The sequence below is a fragment of the Geotrypetes seraphini genome, chromosome 14, assembly GCF_902459505.1.
Source record: "Geotrypetes seraphini chromosome 14, aGeoSer1.1, whole genome shotgun sequence".
Lineage (NCBI taxonomy): Eukaryota > Metazoa > Chordata > Amphibia > Gymnophiona > Dermophiidae > Geotrypetes > Geotrypetes seraphini.
Genome location: NC_047097.1, coordinates 70619649 through 70641722, shown reverse-complemented (window position 1 = coordinate 70641722; position 22074 = coordinate 70619649). Strand labels below are relative to the sequence as shown.

The following is a 22074-nucleotide window of genomic DNA, read 5'->3' as shown; positions in this document are numbered from 1 at the left end:
TTTACCTTTGCTTTTATTTTATTTTTTTTGCAATTTTGATAAATAAAACATAAAAAACCAAAACCGCTTTCCTGGCAGAGACAACAGTTTGCCATATACGAAAGGGCACCTTCTCTTCCTATTCCCTCTTGATCATAGCAGCCTTCAGAAGAGTAATTCCAATTTGGTCAGAATGTGTTACCTTAAGGGCTGAACACCTGGTCTAGTTACCATTTGGCACACAGTCTTTTGTCTTCTAAGTAGCTGTCCTGTCTGAAAGTTTCTGATTTCTGTGATGCCTTTGTTTTGGGGGGGGTTTAAGCCACTCTGCTGATTTCTCATTTCCAGGTCATTCGGCGTTGTATTATGGGAGATTGCGACGCTAGTAGAGCAGCCATATCAAGGGATGTCGAACGAGCAAGTCCTACGTTTCGTGATGGAAGGAGGTCTCCTGGAGAAACCAGACAACTGTCCAGACATGTTGTACGTATAGCAATCATTAATTTCACTGCCATCTTCTAATTTCATTCCTCCTCCACCACTGCTACACACACCTCTAGCAGTTTATTGGGAGAAAAAAACAACCCAGCTTTCAGGTTGCTTTCTGCTGAAGGCAAACAGAAGAACTGAGGGTTCCCAGTGCCTAGGTTTCCTTTGAAAAGAACCTTTTTGGCTACAGCAGCAGCTCTGGTTTCATGGGACATTTCTGATTAAGTATTTAGGAGGAAGATGGATATTAATATGCATATACAGTAAGTCACCCCCACTTGTCTGGTTATTCAGTGTATTTGGCCTAATGTGTTCAATACCAGTAATAATAGGGAATAGGCCTGGTAGGACTCAAGGTTATGAAGGATTACGTCTGAATTGGGGTCAGAGTTCAGTTTTAGTAAATGTTGATCAACAGTTTGGCTAAAGGAGTTCAGAATTAGTTAAGAATATAAAATTTTTGCTCGTGTCAGTGAAGAATAAAAAAACGGCTGTTTTAGAGATTGTGCATTCTTTTATTTAGTTCCACGGTTATGGAACAGTTTGCCTATAGAATTGAGAAAAGAAGAATCGTATATAAATTTTTAAAAACATCTAAAAGCACATTTCTTTCAACTGGCTTTTTTAAATTGAAGAAATTAGTTTGGGACTGCAATCTCTACTCATTTATTTATTTATTTCTAATAAAATTTTTTTGTTTGTATCAAGTAGTTAAGTTTTATTATTGATAACTTGATTGTTATAGAACAGTGGTCTCAAATTTGCAGCCTGGGGGCCACATGCGGCCTGCCAGGTACTATTTTGTGGCCCACGGTCTGTACTAGTGCTGCCCGCTCTTTGCAGCATCCTCTGGCTTCCCCCCAGCCTCCTGCTCTTGCCTTCAGATAATTACCACAGCCTGCAGAGAGCATTGCTGATGCTGTAGTGATCCTTGCAGGCTGCCGTCATCCTCAGCAGCACATTCCCTGTCGCGATCCTGCCCCTGATGTCAGAAGAGGGGGTGGTACCACGGCACAGGGAACGTGCTGCGGAGGCCAATGGCAGCCTGCAAGGAACGCTATAGCACTGGCGATCCTCTCTGCAGGCTGCGGTAATTAGCTGAAACTAAGACTGGGAGGCCAGGGGGGTATATGCAGGCCTTCGGGGAAGGGGGGGAAAGATTTATAAACTATAAAGTGTTTAACCTCATACAAAATTGTCAATTGTCATTTCTTTAATAATACATTATCTATTTTTTCTGCGGCCCTCCAAGTACCTACAAATCCAAAATGTGGCCCTGCAAAGGGTTTGAGTTTAAGACCACTGTTATAGAATATCATGTATTTTTTTTAAATTCTTTTTCTTCTTTCTTTCCTTTTCTATTTTGAATGGAGTTCTTTTCCAAAATTGTTTTGAATTATATCTTGTAAACCGCTTTGATCCTTTTTGGTTATATACGCGGTATATAAAGTTTTTAGTAAACATAAACTCCCTGCTTTGGCATGCCTTTCCCTTAGGGGTCCTGCACAGGATATCTTTCTGTATAGTGCTGCATACATGTGATTCTGAGGTTGATTGGGGATTGTGCAGTGGCGCTAAGGGAATGAGGACACATTTTGCAAGGAAAGTTGTACCGGTTTTACCTACCCAGATGCACTGAGACCCAGAAAACTGCAGAAGCCTAAGAGAACATTTAAATGTCTCTCTCATATTTCCTTTCTGCCATCATTTTTCCAAAGTACATATATTGAAAATTTTAGTAGCTGCCCTGTTCATATCTTTTGAAAGGTGCGTTCTCCAGAACTGAGGTCTCACCAGAGACTTAAAACAGGCTTTATTGCCTCCCTTTTCCTGCTGGCTATTCTATTCGCTGTGCATCCTTATGGTTTTTGTTGTCGCCTTTTCTACCTGTTTGTCCATCTTAGGATCATCACATATGATCCCACCCAAGTCTTGTTCCTCTTTTGTGTAGAGAAGTGTTTCATCTCCTAAACTGTACTGTCCCTCGGGTTTTTGTAGCCCAAATGCATAACCCTGCATTTTTTAAGCATTAAATCTTAATTGCCAAATTCTGGACAATTCATTGAGTTTTGTTACATTTCTCCTCATGCTGTCAACACCTTTTAGGGATGTCTACCTTATTTCAGATTTTTTAATCATCTGCAAAGAGGCAAACCTTACAAGATAGCCCTTCTACAATATCACTGGAACTTGGGGCTCCTTTTATCAAGCCGCGCTAGCGGGGTTAGCGCGCGTGGCTTTTAATCACGTGCTAACCTCCGCGCTGGCCAAAAATCTACCACCTGCTCAAGGCAGGCGTTAGCGTCTAGTGCAGCCGGCGGTTTAATGCGCAGCTTGAGAAAAGGAGCCCTTAGTGGAAGAATTGCGCTAATGGTTATTGAAGTGGCCTGAGAACATGGAGAACTGGGCTTGATTCCCACTCTGGCTCTTTGTGACCTTGGGTAAGTCACTTAACCCGCCATTGCCCCAGGTACAAAATCTTGGATTGTGAGATCACTAGAGATAAAGAACCTGCATAGAATAAATGTAAACTTCTTTGGTTGGACCACAGAAAGGCAGTATCTTAAGTCCATGACACCTCACCCTTTTATTCTTAACAACGGAGTAGAAGAAAGATTTTATCTAAGGTCAGTTGAATAAAATAGCTTCAACTTTGTTGTTTATTGCAGGTTCGAGCTGATGCGTATGTGCTGGCAGTACAACCCCAAAATGAGACCGTCCTTCCTGGAAATAATCAACAGCATAAAAGATGAATTGGATCCAGGCTTCAAAGAGGTCTCCTTCTTCTACAGCGAGGAGAACAAACCGCCGGACACAGAAGAGCTTGACCTTGAGACTGAGAATATGGAGAGCATTCCTTTAGACCCTTCGTCTACCCTCCAGCCCTCTGACAAGCACTCAGGACACAAAACCGAAAACGGCCCTGCCATGGTGGTACTTAGGGCCAGCTTTGATGAGAGACAGCTGTATGCACACATGAATGGGGGACGCAAGAATGAAAGGGCCTTGCCCTTACCCCAGTCTTCGGCCTGCTGATCCTCAGAGCCAGAATCACACAGAGACAACAACCACGTTTGTTAACTGACAACATTAAAAGAAAGTCAAAACACCTTAGTGTACCTCAGTGGATACTTCAGAACTGCCATTGCTGCACCCAGGAGAATCCTCTTTTCAGTTTAAAAACAAACAAAATAAGAGAGAGGCCAAGAAAGAGATGTAGTTTTCCAAACCCTTCTCCATTATGCAAACTGATGATTGTTAAAATGATTTTTGTTTGGTTTTAAATGAGGGCACTGGTATTTGGGGGAAAGAGATGGACCTTTAAAAAAACACAATGTTCGCACATTAACTTGCAAAAGAAAACACAAAAGCAAACCTCTGTTTTCCTTTTTGCCTCCAGTGGTGGCTGCTCTTTCCCTCTTTCTCATTCATAATGGGAGAGACAAAACATCTCTGTGCCCAGGTCTCACTGTCAGGTACATCTACCAGATGTGAAAGAACTGAAAACTGGGAGGTCCTTACAAGCAGCTGTCATAACATGATAGGTTTTGTTTCAGAAGAATATAGACAGACTGCATTCTTTAATAAGAATTCTTCATCTTTTTAGAAGCATGAGTTAAAATGCCTTTTTTTCTTTTAAAAAGGGCCATTTGTCCAATACCTTTATACTGCTGCCAAATTTTGCCAAGAAAACAAACTTTTTCTCTGAAAGTTTTATTTTGGTAGGTATGGAATTTGATTAAAAATGACCAGCATACTCCCCCGATTCTTCCACCACTTTTTACTTAAAAGAATCATCACCTCTGCCTACAGATATGAGTTTTTCATTTTTTTTTTCATCTTCTTTTTCCCTAGATTGAATTGCTATGATTTTCTTGATCACGAGGGGAAGGAAAAGCCTAAAAATGTATTAATTCTGGTTATGCAAAAACAAGCAGTTATGACCCTTAAAAGAAAAAGCACTTCACAACTTGAGGGAGGTGGGGGAAAAGTCTAAAGCATGCCAAAATCCCCCCCTCTCCCCCCCCCCCAAAAAATAGAAAAACGAGGAAATTGGAAAGGGCTCTTCTGCAGCAGCATGCAGGATACAGGGGACGTCCTGAGGACACAAATGGTGCAGTTTCTGCTTCGTGGACGTTCTTGCTCTCTTATTAAAGACTTTTTAGAAGGGTCTCACAGTTCTATGTCAGACCAAGGATCATTTGCATACACACCATTTTTTTGTCACTTTTATAACTTTTTTACAGTTCAGATATCCATCTATAGGTCTGTACAGAAAAGAAAGCTGCTATTTTTTTGTTCTTTATCTTTGTGGATTTAATCTATGATAAAAAAAAAACCCTTCAGGTTTTGCCTTCCCACCATTTCCTCTTTTCCTTCTCCTTCCCCTCCCTCTTACCCAAAATCTCAACAAAAAGCTGTCTCTGCTTACTACCACCGTGTAATGCAACTTTGCTCCCTCTCCCTGCACCCTTGGTAACCAGTATGTGTAACATGGTTTGCCATGAACTGTTTGATGCCTTTATATAAATATACATTTCCTTCTTTCTCAGATTAGTCTTATGACATCTGAGCTGTGTACAGCGGGGATGAGCAGGCTAGTCGGGGCTCTTTGTGTTTGTGCTATTGGAGGCGGGTGCTTGGAGAAGACAAGACACATGCACACAACTGGTCACACAACTTTATAATCTTGCTGCTTTGTGTCGCTGTTTCCTCCAGCTTCCTACCACCCTGCTCCCCCAGCCCCACACAGAAGTTAAGTCTGTTACAATGCAAGACGTGAAGCTGCAAACTCAGGTCAGACAGAAAAGCAAAAAGGTTAATATTTAATGCATTCTTGTTCAGTGTTCATTTATTTGAGTCTCTCTTCTTGATTTTGGTTGTGAGACGCATTTAAAGTTCTTACAACAGCAGTTTAGCTGAAGATAGGTTTTTGAATAACCTATTTTTTTTTTTTTAATGGTTGGTTTAATCCTCTGTCCATCCCATGGACAACCCTTGCATACGGTCTGAATACACTGCAGCTCTCATTTCCAAGGGTTCTTAGTAAGATGTAGTGATGCAGACTTGAATCTTCGCAGCATCTCCCTGCCCCCTCTTTGCCTCCCCCCTCCTCCCTTTTGGGGTCGTATTCATAATTTTCCTTTTATTTTTTGCCTAATTTTGTGGCATGTTTACTAAGATCACTAAGCAGTGGATGTCGGTTTTAGGGGCACATTAAAATAGGGGTGCAGTAAAAGTCTGGTGCTAACTGCAGGATGTAGCAGGGACTCGGCAGAGTGTGGGCTGAGATTGAGCGTGAACTGCACTCACAGTTAATACATGGGGTAGGTGATGGTAGATGGACCTGTGATCATAACGCCTGAAAAGTGAAGTGCGTTAGACAACAGGACTGTGGAAATTGTAAGGGGGGAGTGTTGGACACATTCATAACAGTCACTGCTGGGCTCTTTAGTGAACATGACTCATGGTATTTTGTTAAAACAGAGTTTTGGGGAGAGCTGGATGGAATAAAAGAAACCTGCTGTTTATTAGAGTTACATCTGCTTTCCTTAAATTTTATCTTAAGTTTACCTGCTCTTCATGCACCTTTCATGTCCACTATGTTTTTAAGACCTGCCAGGGGGTAGGGGGGAGCTCACCTTAATTCAGAGCCATTATAATGTGGAAAGCTTTTAAATCGTAACCTCAGGTGTTGGAAGAGGCTGGCACATGAGAGCTCGAAACGATTCTCTGGTTCTGGCTGCTTAATGCTCTCTTGTCCACCACAGCCATTCCCTGCATTTTGTTTCCCTGGAGCAACAGATGTTAAATATTGTCAGGGATGGAGATCACATTATTGACCTTTCTGTCAAATGAAACATTTCTACTGAGCTTTTCGTATTCCCCATATGTGCAAAACGAGGGGGGGGGGAAGCTTTAGTGAACCAGGGCCTGGGTGACGTAACAGGGTATATAAGGCATAGGTCACATACAAACCCAGTTACAAACCTGCTCTGGAAATCAAAATAGCCAAATATCAAAAGGAGATGGGGGATTTTTTCCCCCCCTAATAAAAAAGTTCCATCCTTGATGGCTATGAGGAATCTAAGTAATGTGTGTGTGTAATGTAGAACTTTTGCTTATAAAACCGAAGAGCCATAGATATGGTTTATCCAGGTCCCTGCCACTCACCTCGGGTTACCACAGGAGAATGGTTGTCCTGGGATGGTACAGTTTTAATTTTCTTTCATATTATTAGTAGAATTATTATGAACAAAGACATACTGATTACTAGTTGTGACTGGAGATTTAAAAAGAAAAACACAATTTATAGTGGCTTTGTTGGTTGTTTTTTTTTTTTTGTGTGTGTGTGTTTCTGTAGTTTAGAGACCCTTTATTCTGCTCATGTCTCATAATTATATTTTCCTCTTAAAAAAAGGCATAAAAAGTTTTGTAAGAAGGTATTCTATGTAGGATTTTCTTTAATTTATTGTTGTGCTATCAGTTTAAATCACTGTAGAGATCGCCCATCACAAAATTGTAAGGGAAGGGAATTTTGCATGTGTATGTGGCGGGACAGTTTGGCTGATTTTTGTTCAAGCATTTATCTACCTCACTCCTATTTTTTTATATGTACATATATGTAAACATATGTGTATATATATTTATATATATACACATACATACATATGCATATAAAAATGCATCTCATATTTCTGAGCAGTTGACAATACCGTTAGAACCTGGTAACCTCATACACACCACAAACCACACATACTCAGTCTAGAAAGGAGGGGGAAGTGCCTTTGCCAAGGGGTTTGCTTTATAGTAACACTTTATATCCATTTGCTTGGGGGGGGGGTTGGTATTGGGGAAGGATTTGCCTAAATCTTAAATTAAGAGATGGGAAAACGCTACCGACTTATATATACTCTTGTTATTTCACTAGCCCAGGGAGGGGGAAATGCATGACAACAGGCATGTTGGATTATTTGCAGAAACGCATGTTATAATGTCAGAGGGGCTTATGAGAGAGAGCTAGTACAGGTCAGGATCCACCATGTTAACCATTCCTTGGATGCCGCTACCCTAGTTTGATGAGGAGCACCGCAAATCATTGACATGGGACAGGCGTACGTCATATTTTTCCCTCACTATATCACAGATCCAAGAAATTTCCTTAATGCCTGAATGAAACACAGTATGAAATGCACCGAAGATGAATCGCATAGATACTTATCCTGCATCCTTAGACCTTTCCTCACTGCTGTTCTTGCACTGTATGAGTTTCCTGATACCAGAGAGAGGCAAATTGTCAACAATGGGATTAACAATTAAATGTGCTAATCCACCCAAGTCAATGTTCCAGGGGCCTCCCCTACCACAAAACAAGGTAGACATCGTACAGTATAATATGCCAGTTCAGCTGCTACCTGCAGAAAATCCTTTGCACATCACATGCATTTCTGATATAGTACTTGGCTGCCACGAGCACAACTGTGAATACAGCACAACTGTGTCGATCTTTGTGGAACGTACTCTCGGGTAACCTAAAGAATTAACCACAGAGCTGCTTTGGTGTGGGAGCGACCTCTTGGTAAAGTGACTGCCCCCTCCTCTCTTTTGCACATATTGATTTCCACAACTGGAGATCCTCAGATAATTCTGCGGGCTAAGAGGGTTTATTGAAACTGTCCAAGTTTTGCTTTGGTTATTTTTTGTTTGTTTGTTGTAACTGTTATGTAGGAAAAAATAACACTAACTGTGTAGTGCCCATCATTGATAAAACTTCTTCAAAGCACTTGTGATAGTCATGTAATTAAAACAGTAAGGATGCATACGTCATTGTTAAAGTCAGCTTTCGACCAAACCACCTTAAATACAGTGTCCCATTTCTCGGTCCCATTCCAGCAAAACTGCATTGCTGACTCTAGCATGTTTTGCTCTCCCTTTTTAGGTGGGGAATGGGTTAATTGTGGATGTTTAGGTCATGAGTGATGGTGGTTCCCTTATATTGTAAGGTAGATGATGTATATACACACACAGCATCTAGGACAGGGGTGTCCAATGTCGGTCCTCGAGGGCCGCAATCCAGTCGGGTTTTCAGGATTTCCCCAATGAATATGCATGAGATCTATTTGCATGCACTGCTTTCATTATATGCTAATAGATCTCATACTTATTCATTGGGGAAATCCTGAAAACCCGACTAGATTGCGGCCCTCGAGGACCGATATTGGACACCCCTGATCTAGGAAGTAACAATGACTTTTTTATTGTGGCTTTTCGTGAGATTTGCCTTACTGACAAGGCATGTATTTTCATTCCCTTGTAGTCTGGCAGTTACCTTGTGATACAGTGTTATTGAAAATGAGTCCCAAATATTCTGGACACTGAATGGAATGTGGCAACATCTACAGAAGCCACTTGGGGAACAGCCTGAACCAGATTCCCTTTCCAGTAACACCAAAGGTGGTTTGGTCAGAGGGAAATATGGCTATTAACATAATTCAAGCATGTCACATTGCTAGATACATTGGTTTGTTTGTTTTGGGGTGGGGTTTTTTTTTTTTTTTTTTTTTAATCTTTGTGTTTTTGTGGAATGGTAGCATAGAATTCAAAGACCAGTATAACTCAGAAACTGGAGGGAAAAGCCCACATTTCACCAGGTTGCTACCACCACCTAAGCATAACACCTCTGTTCTTTTAAACTGGTTTCAAATGATGCATGGTTCTGTCCAGATTTTTTTGTTTGCCCTGAGAAGCTCCTATTAGGTGTAAAGCCCAGTGCACCCCAGTCAATTGGTTTACTTAGTGGAACTATGTGAGATCTTTTTAAGAACCACTGGGGAGGTATAAAACCCCTGCCCTCCCCCTTCCTTTTACCCAAATTAATCTATTCATTCCAGTATTTGTTTCATTTTTGGTGTCTATATTGCATTAACTGTGCATTGACCACTGGGCTAGACAGGTATGGGACAGAGTTCTAAAGATCCATCTTCTAAAGACCTTAAGATGAAAGCACTGGTAGTGGCCTTCAGTGCGAACCAATCAAAGAAACAAGAGGTGGTTGTTTTAAATTAAGTTTCTCTTGGTAACATTGAAGATACAGAACCATGCCTTGGAGTGAGATACAAAGCAGTCAGACTTCCATTAGCGTCTCCGTTCAAATGCCTGCCTGCCTGGTCCTTCTGTGTTAAGGCACTTAAAATTATTATTCATAAGGTGAGAATGGACTGAAACTGGTCATAATGGAGAACAGCACCAGGCTTGCCCAAAGGCTCAGTCTCGGTGTTTTATGAACATATTAAAATCTGACCCACAGCGTGCTACTTTCTGCCCAATCTGTACTTGTAAAACATCAGGGCAACCCATGGCATCCCAGTCTGGAAGGAGAAGACTAAAAGACAGAAAAGGCAACCTTTATTCACAATTAAGATCCGACATGTATGTGTTTCGGCCGTGAGACCTGCCTCAGGGGGTCTTATTCACAAAGTAGAACACTGTATCACAACAGACTTCTTATAATCAAAATGTACAAACCAATAGATAAAACAAATGATCGAGATCACTCATGAGAGCTTGGCCCTTAGTAGAGTGATGTGTAGATCACGTACAACTGCTAAACAGAAAGTTCTACACGATCTACACATCACTCTACTAAGCAGTCAAGCTCCCATGAGTGATCTCGATCATCTATTTTGTTCTATCTGACTATTGGTTTGTACATTTTGATTATAAGAAGTTTGTTGTGATAGTGTTCCACATTGTGAGTTAGACCCCTGAGGCAGGCCTCACGGCCGAAACATGAACATGTCAGGTCTTAATTGTGACTAAAGACATTTTCTGTCTTTCGTTGTCTACCGTGGAGAGTTAGAATCTCCTGTTTGGGTGTACAGGAGAAGACTACTCATACTGTCAACGCTTTTGAGTTAGGGCATCACAAGAGCCATGACTCTTGGGACCGGAAACCCTTTCTGTCAAAAGATGTTTACAAGTATGGCATGATTTAGCATTCTGTTCAATATCGTATGCATACTTAAAAGCAACCCAGTTGCATTTTCAATAGGGCTTTAATGTCCAGTAGATTACGGGTAGTCAGTTGACAGAGGTCTGGTTTACAAGAACTTAAGTAAGGACCCTTTGTATGAAGCATTTCCCCATGGACACAAAACAGGGGAAAACTTACATTACAGCTGGTCCTGAAGAAATCATTGTGCTTTTTGTAAGTTCATAACATAATTTAATGTATGTGTAGTTTAAAACAAAAAGAGTTTGAAAAATATATATTCTAAAGGCCACTTTTTTTTTTTTTTTTTGCAAATCTGTGTATGTATACACATGTCCATACAATGTAGGATTAATTGGATTATTTTTAAGGCACTTGTTTACTCTTTAGCTTTACAATATTGCCAAAAAAAAGATCCTTGCTGGTTTGTCATAATTCACCCAAATTGCACCCAGGCTTTGTAAATGATGATGCAAAAATAAATAAAACGGTTGGCGAGGTTCATGGTTCTGTATCTGCAGTGTTCTGTTTTCCAGCAACCCTCTGGTTGGAGTGGGATCATTGTAACTGGTTATTTCACTTTGTTTACTGTACAATGCTGTTAACTTAATGGATTTCAAGAACCTCATTGACTACAGAAACAGGACAGGTCTCCTGGCTAGCTCCTTCCTAAAGTAGGAATGTTTTTTGTTCTGAATTAGTAGAAGTAATACAAATGGGTTGAATAATCTTACTGAATTACTGGGATGTTAAACCCCAAGGCAATTTTCAGCACTGTTTACATATCTCCTCATAAGTTCTGAATGTTAACTATCATAAAAAGACTTACTATCAAACGGTCTTTTACCTGCATTTGTTCCTTAATAACAATATTAAAGGTTATTATTTTATTGGCGGGGAAAAGTGGGAAGGAACCAACTGAAATGATACTGCATGGAAAAAAACTAAAACACACTTTGCTTCATTTTGCCCACTCCCTCTAGTCTAGTAGAGAAATTTTTCTGTTTCTTAGCCAGTGAGGTTTGGGGAAGGGGAGGGTGGGAGAGGATTGACCAGAGTTTGTCTACCTCTGGAGAAAAAAAAAAAAAAAAACCACAAAAAAAAAACTCTAAGAAACTGACGCATTGCTAATAAAAAATTGAAAAAAAAATTTAAAAAATCACTTTTCCAAGTTTTTCTTGTTAGAAAAATAATTGTTAAAAAATTAAAAAAAAGCAGTAATAATATGGCCAATTTGTTACATACAAAAATGATTTGCTGAGTAAATTATTCATAAAGAAATTCCTGTGTTTATATTAAAATGAAATCAGTAGATGATAAAAATTAAAACTGTTTTTGTATATTCTGTTGTAAGAATTTATTCCTGTTACTGCAATTATACTCTGGATTCTTTACATTATGAGATAAAAAGAAGAAACTTTGTCTATTTTGAATGGCTGAAGCTAAGGCGATTTTACTTTCTCTACTCTGCTTTTTTCTAGTAGTTAAAGTACTACAAGACTTAAGTGAAATAAAAGAGTTCTGTATGCACTTGTCTGCTGTGAGTTTTCTTAGTCTGCCTGCCTCTTTGACTTAAGTAAAGGATGTTCCACACATAGAAGACAGCATTTCACAAAAAGAACATAAGAATAGCCTTACTGGGTCAGACCATTGGTTCATCAAGCCCAGTGGCCCGTTCTCACGGTAGCCAATCCAGAGTAGCAACATTCCAAAATCCCAAAGATTCTAGAACCCCAAAGAGTATTGAGATTCCAGGCAGAATCTAATAGAAGAGCAAGTTTCCGGAACCCCAAAGAGTAGCAACATTCCAGAAACAAAAGATTCTAGAACCCCAAAGAGTATCGAGATTCCAGGCAGAATCTCAAAGAATAGCAAGATTCCGGAACCCCAAAGAGTAGCAACATTCCATGCTACTGATCCAAGACAAGCAGTGGCTTCCCCCATTCCAAACACAATACAAATTACCCCTCCCTGGACACAAATTAAGGCATCTGTTCAACACTGGGTGTGCTTAGCACCCACTGCACCTTCAGAACTGGCTTTTTGTGCCCTCATGAGAAAGCACACCTTGTATTTTTCAGTAACTATAGGTTCTAGGTCTAGCATGGCCATTTCATTGCTGGCAAGCACTTACCTTGCTAAAGCTGCCGTTCCATCGGATAAATGTGGTAAAAGAGGGGGCACATTGAAGAAGGCTTACCCTCCTACTGGTGCTCAAATCCCAATTGGACAGGTGAAAGAAGGTTTCCAGGACAGGGCCCAATGTCCCCCCCCCCCCAACTGGTGAGGAGTGGCATTGTCCTCCCTTCAATAGGCTGATGAAAAGCCGCAATTGCACTGAGATGGACTCGTATGGATGTAGACTTGAGGCCAGAATCAGATAAGTGCAAAAGATAGTCCAAGACGGAAGATAAGGAGGAATGTTGAGGCTCCTTATGATGAGTAAAACACCATGTAGAAAATCTAGTCCATTTTTGGTGATAGCATTGTCTAGTTGTAGGCTTTCTAGAAGCTTCTAAAACGTCTCTGACAGATTGAGAAAACTGAAGAGGAGTTATGTTGAGAGGTATCAAGCTGTCAGATGTAGAGACTGCAGGTTGGGATGAAACAGAGATCTGTGACTGTGTAAGCAGAGAAGGAAAAACTGGTAGAAGGTTCAGAGAAGGCATAAAGTAACGAAGTTAAACGCAGAGAGTCAAAGATGGACTTCTCGGCTCCGTGGAAAACTGAGAACTGAGGAGACGCGCCCTGCGCTGGGTGGAAAGGCACTCGTGCATGCGCGGTGTGGTCGACTCGAAACTTTGAGTTTCTTCAAGCAAGTCTGTTTGTGAGCTTCCGCATCTGGGCTCCTCTGATGACGTCACCCACATGTGAGAATAGGCTGCCTGCTTGTCCTGGGATAAACTATAAATCAAGTCCCAGATTTCATCTAACAGAAGAGGTATTTCTTCAACATGTTCTTAAAACTACTCAAACATATTTGCTGTCGTAAATATCCCGGGAGCTTATTCCACTCTCAAGGACCCACACACGAAAATATACTAGCTCTAGACGCAGCAAGCCGCAGCCGTTTCACTGTCGGAATATGTAGGTCATCGTGAGTCACTGAGCGCAACATGCGCTGTGGTTTGTATGGCAGAATGGTGCCTTATTATGTATACAAAGATGCACCATGACCAATAATTTATCCCTAGAACATCTTCCAGCTCTCTCTTCCCTCTCAACGTCTCCACCTGCCCTATCACAGCCTTTGGAGAGTGCTTGCGTTGTACCAAGTGTTACAGATGCATTCCAAGTTCCTTAAAATCCATACCTGTTACCACCACAATATTGGATTCTGAATCCATTAACTCTCGAAGGATGTGCTATCTGAGATTCTTGCAGGTCTACACAAACACCTGTCACACCAACCACAAGCCAAGGTAGATGTGCTGAACTCTAGGGTAGAAGCAACAGATCTGAATCAGGAGAATGTCACATGCGTGAGCTAGGAAAGATGATACTAAAGCCACAAAAAGATCCTTTTACTAAACTGCAGTTGAAAGTACCTGGTTTCTTCCCACATAAGAATTGCCATACTGGGACAGACCAATGGTCCATCTAACCCAGTGTCCCGTATTCACAAGGACTTGGCAAAAACCCAAACAGTAGCAACATTCCATACAGAAACCTAAAGAGAAGCAAGATTCCATGCTGCTGATCCAGGGCAAGCAGTGGCTGCCCCCATGCCTGTCCCAATAGCAGACTATGGACTTTTCCTCCAGGAACTTGTCCAAACCTTTTTTTAAACCCGTCTACATTAACCACTGTACCCACATCTGCTGACAATGAGTTCCAGAGCTTAACAGCAGAAGTAAAATGGACAATTTTCCATTTTCCCAATGAATGCCCATTAGCTTGAGAGGCCACTCCCTGCCCTCTCCTCTGTCTCCCCCCACCTCTCCACAAGCTCCTTCCCCGCCCCCTCCTGCCGCTTCCCTTCCTGGCACAAGCAGCAACCCCCAAGTGTCAGCATCGGATCTTCCTCTAACATCACTTCTTAGGTGCAGGTCCACGAAGTGACATCAGAGAAAGAGTCGATGGTGGCTCAACAGCAGGTTGGGGGTTGATGCTCACACCAGGAATGTTACAGAGGTACGGGGGAAGGGGTGTGGCGCTGGTGGGGTGGAGAGTTGGATGGGTGCCTGCACCCGCACCAAGACAGCGCCTGGGGTGGACCGTCCTCCCTGCCCACCTTACTATGCCACGTCTACAAAGGATTACTGGTTTGATTCCAAAGAAGTAAAACAAGAAAAGAGAGAATAAAGAAAAGCGAGTAAAGTCCTGATTCTATGAGTGGCACCTACACGACGGGCACCAGCCGCGTGCCAATCACCAACAAGCGTATCTTCCAGAACTGCAGCTCCCAAGGACCCTAGGTGCTGGGTTTTACAGGCCTACAGTTCCAGCACCCAGGCTCCTTCTGAATCACGGCCAGCGGCGCATAATGTTGCCAAACCATGCCCACTTCCAGGCTTTGCTATCACTATGTATGCCAGGAATCTAGGTGCCAGTCCCAGAGGTTATGTAGTAGCGGCTATTTTTTTTTTTTAAATGAGGGTTTAATTGGGTTTTAATGGTGTGACCAATTATCACACCATTTAAGTCCAATTAAACCCATTAAGTTAGGCAGCAGCGCCTAGAGTTTGGGGCCCAAAATTGGGGGTATTGGCTTATATTTCAGCCTTACTACTATCATTTCTAAGGTGCTGATAGACTTATGTACATTACACATGTAAGAGAGAATCCCTGCTCAATAGCACTTATAATCTAATTAAAACAGCCAAAAGGACAAATAAGGGTTACCAGACGTCCGGGAAAACCCAGATATGTCCTCTTTTTAGAGGACTGTCTCGGTTCTGGGACCGACTTTCCAAAACTCCGCAGTTTGTCTGGGTTTTGGAAAGCCACGACGAGCTCCGGCCACCTCTGTTCTGATTTGTTCGGTGAGGGGAGAGAGAATTCAATGCTAGAAAGAACTCAAAATGGCTGACGCGCGTTCCTACAGTAACCTCACGAGACTGCTGCGAGTTCAGTTTATATACGAGTCAATCTTTTTTTCATCCTTTTTTGGGGGAAATAGGTTACTTCGGTTTATATTCGAATGAGTTTATATTTGAGTATATAAGGTAAGTGTACCTGGAGAAATCTGCTAAACCTCTCCTTCCCTCCCTCATTTACAGGCTATAAGAGACTCATCTTGAAAGCGAGTTATGTAATTTATCTTCGTTGCTATTACTGCATTTTGTAAATATTTTCCCATCTATTATAACCCCTTATGCAATGCTTTGTTAACACCTGGAAAAATTGTCTTGGCAGTATAGTTATCTGAACTTGAGTCTCGCTGTTCTGATTTGTGCGGTGAGGAGAGAGAATTCAATGCTAGAAAGAACTTCTCGTCAGATTAATGGGGGGGGGGAGGGATGGCAGGAATCAGGGTCTTCATTTCTTCCGTTGCAGCCTATGGCGAGAGAAAGGAGGAATGAGACCCATCCTTGCAGCTGTTCATCATTCACTCAGCACTGCCATAAATAAGCAAGTTTAGAGCAGCTGCGGTCCAAGATGCCAGGCCAACAATTGGATCCTTCTCCATGTTTTTATGTTTAAAATAAATATATATAATAAATCTTTCTCGTCTTACAGCTAAGAGAAAAGTCCTTCCTGATTTGTCACATTCTACATAACATAAACCCCCTAATTCTATAAAAAGTGTTAAAAATTGCATATGCAGTTGATCAACAAGCAATTATGGCATTAATTTAAATCAGTTAAGTGTTATGCACATAAATTTAGGCATGAGTCAAAAAAAGGGGCAGCGAAATGGGTGGGGAATAGGCAGATTAGTGCATCCCTTTAAATTACACGTGTAATTACAGAATTAGGGCTCCTGTGCCTACATTTAGTCACGTTTCCTGGGCAAAAGCGCGGTTCTATAAACTGCACCTAACTTTAAGCATGGCTTACAGAAAAGCGCCTGTCGTTTCTCTGTAGTAGCACCAAAATCTGACCTTTCTTCTCTGAGCACGCTACCAAACCCCTTATCACTTCTCACCTAAACTACTGCCACTTGCTTCTCACAGGTCTTCCAAAAACCATCTCACCCCCTTCAGTCCCTTCAAAATTCTGCTGTGCGCCTTATATTCCACCAGTCGCTATCGTTACATCATCCCCTCTCCTCAAGTCACTTCACTGGCTTCCTGTCCATGTCCACCTATAGTTCAAACTCCTCCTATTGACGTACAAGGGCATTCATAATAATAAAAATAACTTTATTTTTTTATACCGCCAACACCCAAAAAGTTCTAGGCAGTTCACAGAATAAGTAGGACTGGACATTCCAGTGATGATACAAAGGCCACAGAAAAGCAGTACAATACTTCTTTTTAAATTTATATTCTAACACTTTAACCAAGAAATAACCTTCTTGTATGGAAAATTGAGTGAGATATTCAATTCACACAAAAGGAAATTAAAATTGAATTAGAGGAAAAATTATTCACTTAATCAATATTAAAATCCCAAATTAAAGAGATCCAAAATTCTAATGAGTGAATATCAATAAAAGAAAAAAAAAAGAAATCACATCCTGATACAAAAAAGCACCCATGCCTGAGAAACTCCCTCCTCTATTTCACTGGTTATCACTGTGTCAAAAAATATCTGTAATATCACCAGAAGATAAAGTCTTAAATTTTAGAATCAGCAACAGAGAATGACATGGGGACAAACTTATTCCCGTCCCCGCAGGAACTTAATTTCCCTGTTCAGTCCCCACGAGTTTTGTCGCTGTCTCTGCCCCATTCCTATAAGCTCTGCCTTAACTGCACAAGCCTCGGACACTTATGATTTTAAAACGTTTGAGGCTTGTGCAGATGAAGACAGAGCTTGCAGGAATGGGGCAGGGACAGGAAACCAACTCAATGGGAACATGAGTTCCTGCAGGGACGGGGGAAAATTTGTCCCCGTGTCATTCTCAAATCAAATCCAAGCATTACTGGCTGCAAATACAAAACCTTTCTGGATAGAACTTTTATGTACCAAACAAACAAACAACACTGGTTAGACAACTACATTAATGGAGCAAGACTGACCTATGAAGCCTTTAGAAAAGCCATAAAAACTGCCTTATTCGACAGAAATATCACCTAAAAAGTATCTACACAAACCTCTAAATCAATTTCTAATATTTCAAACATGTCCACTCCTGCGTATAAGACAATAATTTATTCTGCATGCTGTATTTCTCTTAACTCTGCATCTTGTAACTCGCTGACTGTCCAGCCCTCTTCAAAGTAAACGCCTAGAAGTCTCATGACTATCTATATAATAAAACCGTAGGCGGCGCATGCGCAGTCTAATCCGCGTGCTTCCGTGATCCGTATGTCCGTGGCCGGCAAGAGTGCACATGCAAACTTACAACAGCTCGCACTCACGGTCTGGCTGGCTCTTTAAAGTTTTTTTCGGTGCCGGCTCATCTGCTCCGCCTTCCTCTTCCTGCCAGTCTCAGCCGGACTCAATCCTCCCCCCCTGGCAGCCCTGAACCTGTCCCTTCGTTCCCCGCCCGACGGGCCGGTGAGTGCTGCGCCAGGGGCAATGCAGGTGGAGACTATCGGCGGCGGAGCCGGGGGGAAGGGGGGGTGGGAGGCACGCGAAGCTGCAAGTCGCCGACTCCACCCCCCCCCCTCTCTCGAACCGCACAAGGACTGCCGTTGACTAAATTTGCCCCACCGTTCCTTCCCTTCCTCCATCAGGTACAGTTCAGCTACGCCTATGTTAAAAGCAGCTGCTTTGAAATTGGCACGGCGCCTCATGGTCCTGCCGCCGCTCACGAATTCCCCCCCTCCCCCCCCCATCCTCCTGCAACAGCCGCTACCGCTCCTGTTCAAAGCGGCCTGCTGAGGTTCGCGGCCGCTGTAACGAACCTCGCAGACCGCTCTCCACATGGTAGCACGTTCCCTCTGACGCAATCGCGTCAGAGGGAACATGCTACCGAGTTGGAGAGCGGCCTGCGAGGTTCGTTACAGCGGCCGCGAACCTCAGCAGGCCGCTTTGAACAGGAGCGGTTGCGGGAGGGGGGGGGAGTTTTAACAGGAGGAGTCGCCGAAAAAAACCTTCAGCCGCAGCAGGCCAGCACACGGGAAGGGAAGGGGGAGGGGCCGAACGGAGCAGGGCAGCTCAAGGTAAGAAGGGAATGGGGGGTGGGGGAAAATGTTTCTACTACTCAGCAGGGACCTGGAGGGGAAGGGAAAACCGCTGCTGCTTCTGCAAAGGAAAGTGGTGGTAGGGGAGAGAAGGGAATGGGGGGTGGGTGGGGGAAAATGCTGCTACTACTTCTCATAGATCTGGAGGGGAAGGGAAATATCACAGCTGCTTCTGCAAAATAAAGTGGGGGGGAGAGAAGGGAATGGGGGGTGGGGGAAAATGCTGCTACTGCTTCAGCAAGGACCTGGAGGGAAAGAGAAATACCGCTGCTGCTTCTGCAAAGGAAAGTGGGGGGGGGGAGAGAAGGGAATGGGGGGTGGGTGGGGGGAAATGCTGCTACTACTTCACAGGGATCTGGAGGGGAAGGGAAATAGCACTGCTGCTTCTGCAAAGGAAAGTGGGGGGGGGAGGAGACACAGAAAGAAATACAGACAGACAAAGGAGGCTAGGGAGAGAGACAGACAGAAATAAAGACAGACAGGGGACCAGAGAGACACAGAAATAAAGACAGACAGGCAAAGGGTGCCAGGGAGAGAGAGAAAAAAATTGCAGGAGGGAGAAAGACAGAAAGAAAGGAAGAAAGAAACAGGAGCAGGGAGAGAGACATAAAGAAAGAAAGACAGACAGCCATATATTCTAGCACCCGTTAATGTAACGGGCTTAAACACTAGTGGCAGTATAGAAGAATAAAGTTATTATTATTACCTTTCCTATTACTAGAGAAACTCAACTTTTTTGACTAACATGGTTCTCTATAAGTCTCTTTTCTCAATCTGGCTGTGGTGAGGAGGGAACTCATTTCTTCACCTCTGCAAACACGTTTCCCCATAGTGGCACAGAGTGGAAATCATAGAGCAACTGTGCTCAGCACTCCCCTGGAATAGGAGTGAGGGGAGGAGGGACAATCAAAGCTCCAGCATCCAGGTTTTACGCTCTTAATTCAGACGGGTCTCAAACCTGTCCTAGTGACCGCAGGCAAGTCAACAAGAAAAGGCAAGGGGGGATGTCTTTACAACCAATAAAATCTTTATTCGAAATAAACGAGTCCCAACAATGATCCCTGTTTCGGTGTATCAAAAGACGCCTTCTTCAGAGGACACTGCATTTTACACAGCTGAGGCCCTGCAAATGGGTCACCCGTTGCTGTTTTTTCTACGTTGACTTGTCTTTACTGCAAGGCGAGGGGCTCTTCTGTTTGTCTACTAGTGACCTCAGCGCTAGCTGAGTTTTCAGGTTATCCACAATGAATATGCATGAGATAAATTTATATACAGTACATTGCTTCCATATATGTGTAACCCTGGTCTTACTCACACTCTTTTGGGCACCAGCTAGCTCTTCGGGTCAGGCACCCGTGACCAAGGATTACAAAACAAAATTCAGGTATTTGAGCTAGGCGCAGGCAAAAATCCGCTATTGCAGTTTAGTAAAGGTGAAAGGTCACTTGGACACACAAAGTCAGAGGCGTGAAGAAAGTACAATAGGTTTATTTACAGCATGCTGGACTCTAGTGCAGTGAACAGCCTGATTACTACTGTTAGAATCAGGAAATGCAAGGACTTTTATGCCCTTTTCACTAAACATATGCAAACTAATACATGCAAAAACTACAACTTCTCATTTGTTACTTCTATAACTTTTCTACAATTATTATTGGTCCTAAGCCAGCACTTATGATAGGTTCAGGGCTACAACTTATAGTCCTATAGGCAACTAGCTCATTTCTCTGCTTATCTAAATCTTACAGTTCTAAATGTTACATGTTCAGGAGGACAGGGTACATCATGGCTCAAACTCATCTATTTAGCTTACAATGAGGTCAGTAGATTATACACTGTTTTCAGCTATGTAGGCCAGAGCAATATTTTAAACAACAGTTAACCATTTCATGACCCTACAAAGGGACACATTTTGATCACTAAATTGAAAATAAAATCATTTTTCCTACTTTTGGTGCCTGGTGATTTGCACTTCCTTCTGACTCTGCATCCAATATTTCTTTCTTTCTGCCTCCTGCATGCTTCCTGTCCTTCAGACCTCATTCCATTCCCCAACCCAAATCTCTCTCTGTTCCTCCATGAGTCCACCTTTTTCTTCCCCTCCCCCTGCCACACTCCATTCCCTCAACCAGCTTTTTCTTTCTCTCTGACAGCCTTGACTTTAACTCCATCAATTTGATAAACTCTCTCTTGGCTCCAATCCTTGCCATCTTTTTGCCTCAAATTGCTTCCAGCTCTAACTTCCCCGTTCACTTTTCTCTCCCTGCTTCCCAGGCGCCTAACGGCCTGGCTGGGCCCCGAACTTCCTCTCTGACGTCAGAATTGACGTCGGGTGGAAGGCTTGTGGGCGGTGGCGTGCAATCGCTGCACGCGCCTGGCCCTGCCTTGCGGCGGCTTCAACAGGGAGCGAACCGAGGCTCTGCGCTGAAACGCCCCGTTTTCACAAAGAGCGCTCTCTTTCTGAAAATGGGACATTTTGGTGTCCCGAAGCTGTGCTTGCGGACAACGGGACAGGCTACCTAAAGGCAGTGAGTGTAGGAAAAAGGCGGGAACTTTTTAGACTACGACTGGAGACGGGATACTGGCCTAGATGGACAGTCTGAAAGTCAGCAAAAGCACATTCTCTTCTCGTCAGCGCAATGGCAGCCTAACGACCATTTTAGGTTAGTAGCAGACGCGCGCGCACTGCACCAACCCTTCCTTCGCGACGACGCCCGCTTCTCTGCGCATGCGTGTTCTAGTACCGCGAGGAAACGGCAGAAGCGGAGACTACAGCTCCCGCAATGCGCTCTGCCCAGCGCTTCCGGCTCCTGGCTCGTTCCCCTCCCCCGGGTAGGCGGGGACCGAGCGGGTGGGGCGACCAATCACAGCCAGCCTTTCATCGGCAACCCGGGCTGGCTAATGGCGCGCGAATCGGCTGACAGAAGCTAATGGAAGGCGCGGGAGGGCGACGGCGCTCAGGTAGGCGAGGCCGGGGGGGATTGTCCGGGGTCGGGAAGTTGTGCTTTGGAGCTTAGAGGCGCAAGAAGGGCAGGGATTTCGGGTCTCCGGTTCTGAGGACTACATGTCCCATAATGCACCGGCCAGGTTGTCAGCTGTGCAGGACTGGTCTCGAATGTCCTCCTAACCGAGAAGAACCGCTTCTTCCCTCCTACCAGCTGGTGCCCCTTGAGAAGCTTCAAGTTAGAAAATGACACGGGGACAAATTTGTCCCCGTCCCTGCAGGAACTCAATTTCCCCATCCCGTCCCCGTGAGTTTTGTCCCTGTCCCTGTCCCATTCGTGTAAGCTCTGCCTTAACCACTTATGATTTTCAAGTGTTTGAGGCTTGTGCAGATGAGGACGGAGCAGAGACAGGAAAAGAACTCTCCAGGAT

The 22074-nt window shown here is 43.3% G+C and overlaps 2 protein-coding genes across 4 annotated transcripts in view; both read left to right on the top strand.

The window, feature by feature from the left end:
* Positions 1 to 8251, top strand: part of IGF1R (insulin like growth factor 1 receptor) — a 384398-nt gene extending 376147 nt beyond the window's left edge. Inside the window, exons 20-21 of the mRNA XM_033920005.1 lie at positions 328 to 462; positions 3138 to 8251. Of these exons, the coding sequence (XP_033775896.1) occupies positions 328 to 462; positions 3138 to 3504 (502 nt within the window). The 3' untranslated portion in view covers positions 3505 to 8251. The remainder of the gene's footprint in view (positions 1 to 327; positions 463 to 3137) is intronic.
* A 13286-nt stretch (positions 8252 to 21537) lies between these two features.
* FAM169B (family with sequence similarity 169 member B) overlaps positions 21538 to 22074 on the top strand; it is a 132229-nt gene continuing 131692 nt past the window's right edge. For all 3 annotated transcript variants that reach the window (XR_004537005.1, XM_033920895.1, XM_033920894.1), the window contains exon 1: positions 21538 to 21660. Coding sequence is in view for 2 of the 3 variants with exons in the window: in XM_033920895.1 (XP_033776786.1) it covers positions 21630 to 21660 (31 nt within the window). In the remaining variant the exon portion in view is untranslated. The remainder of the gene's footprint in view (positions 21661 to 22074) is intronic.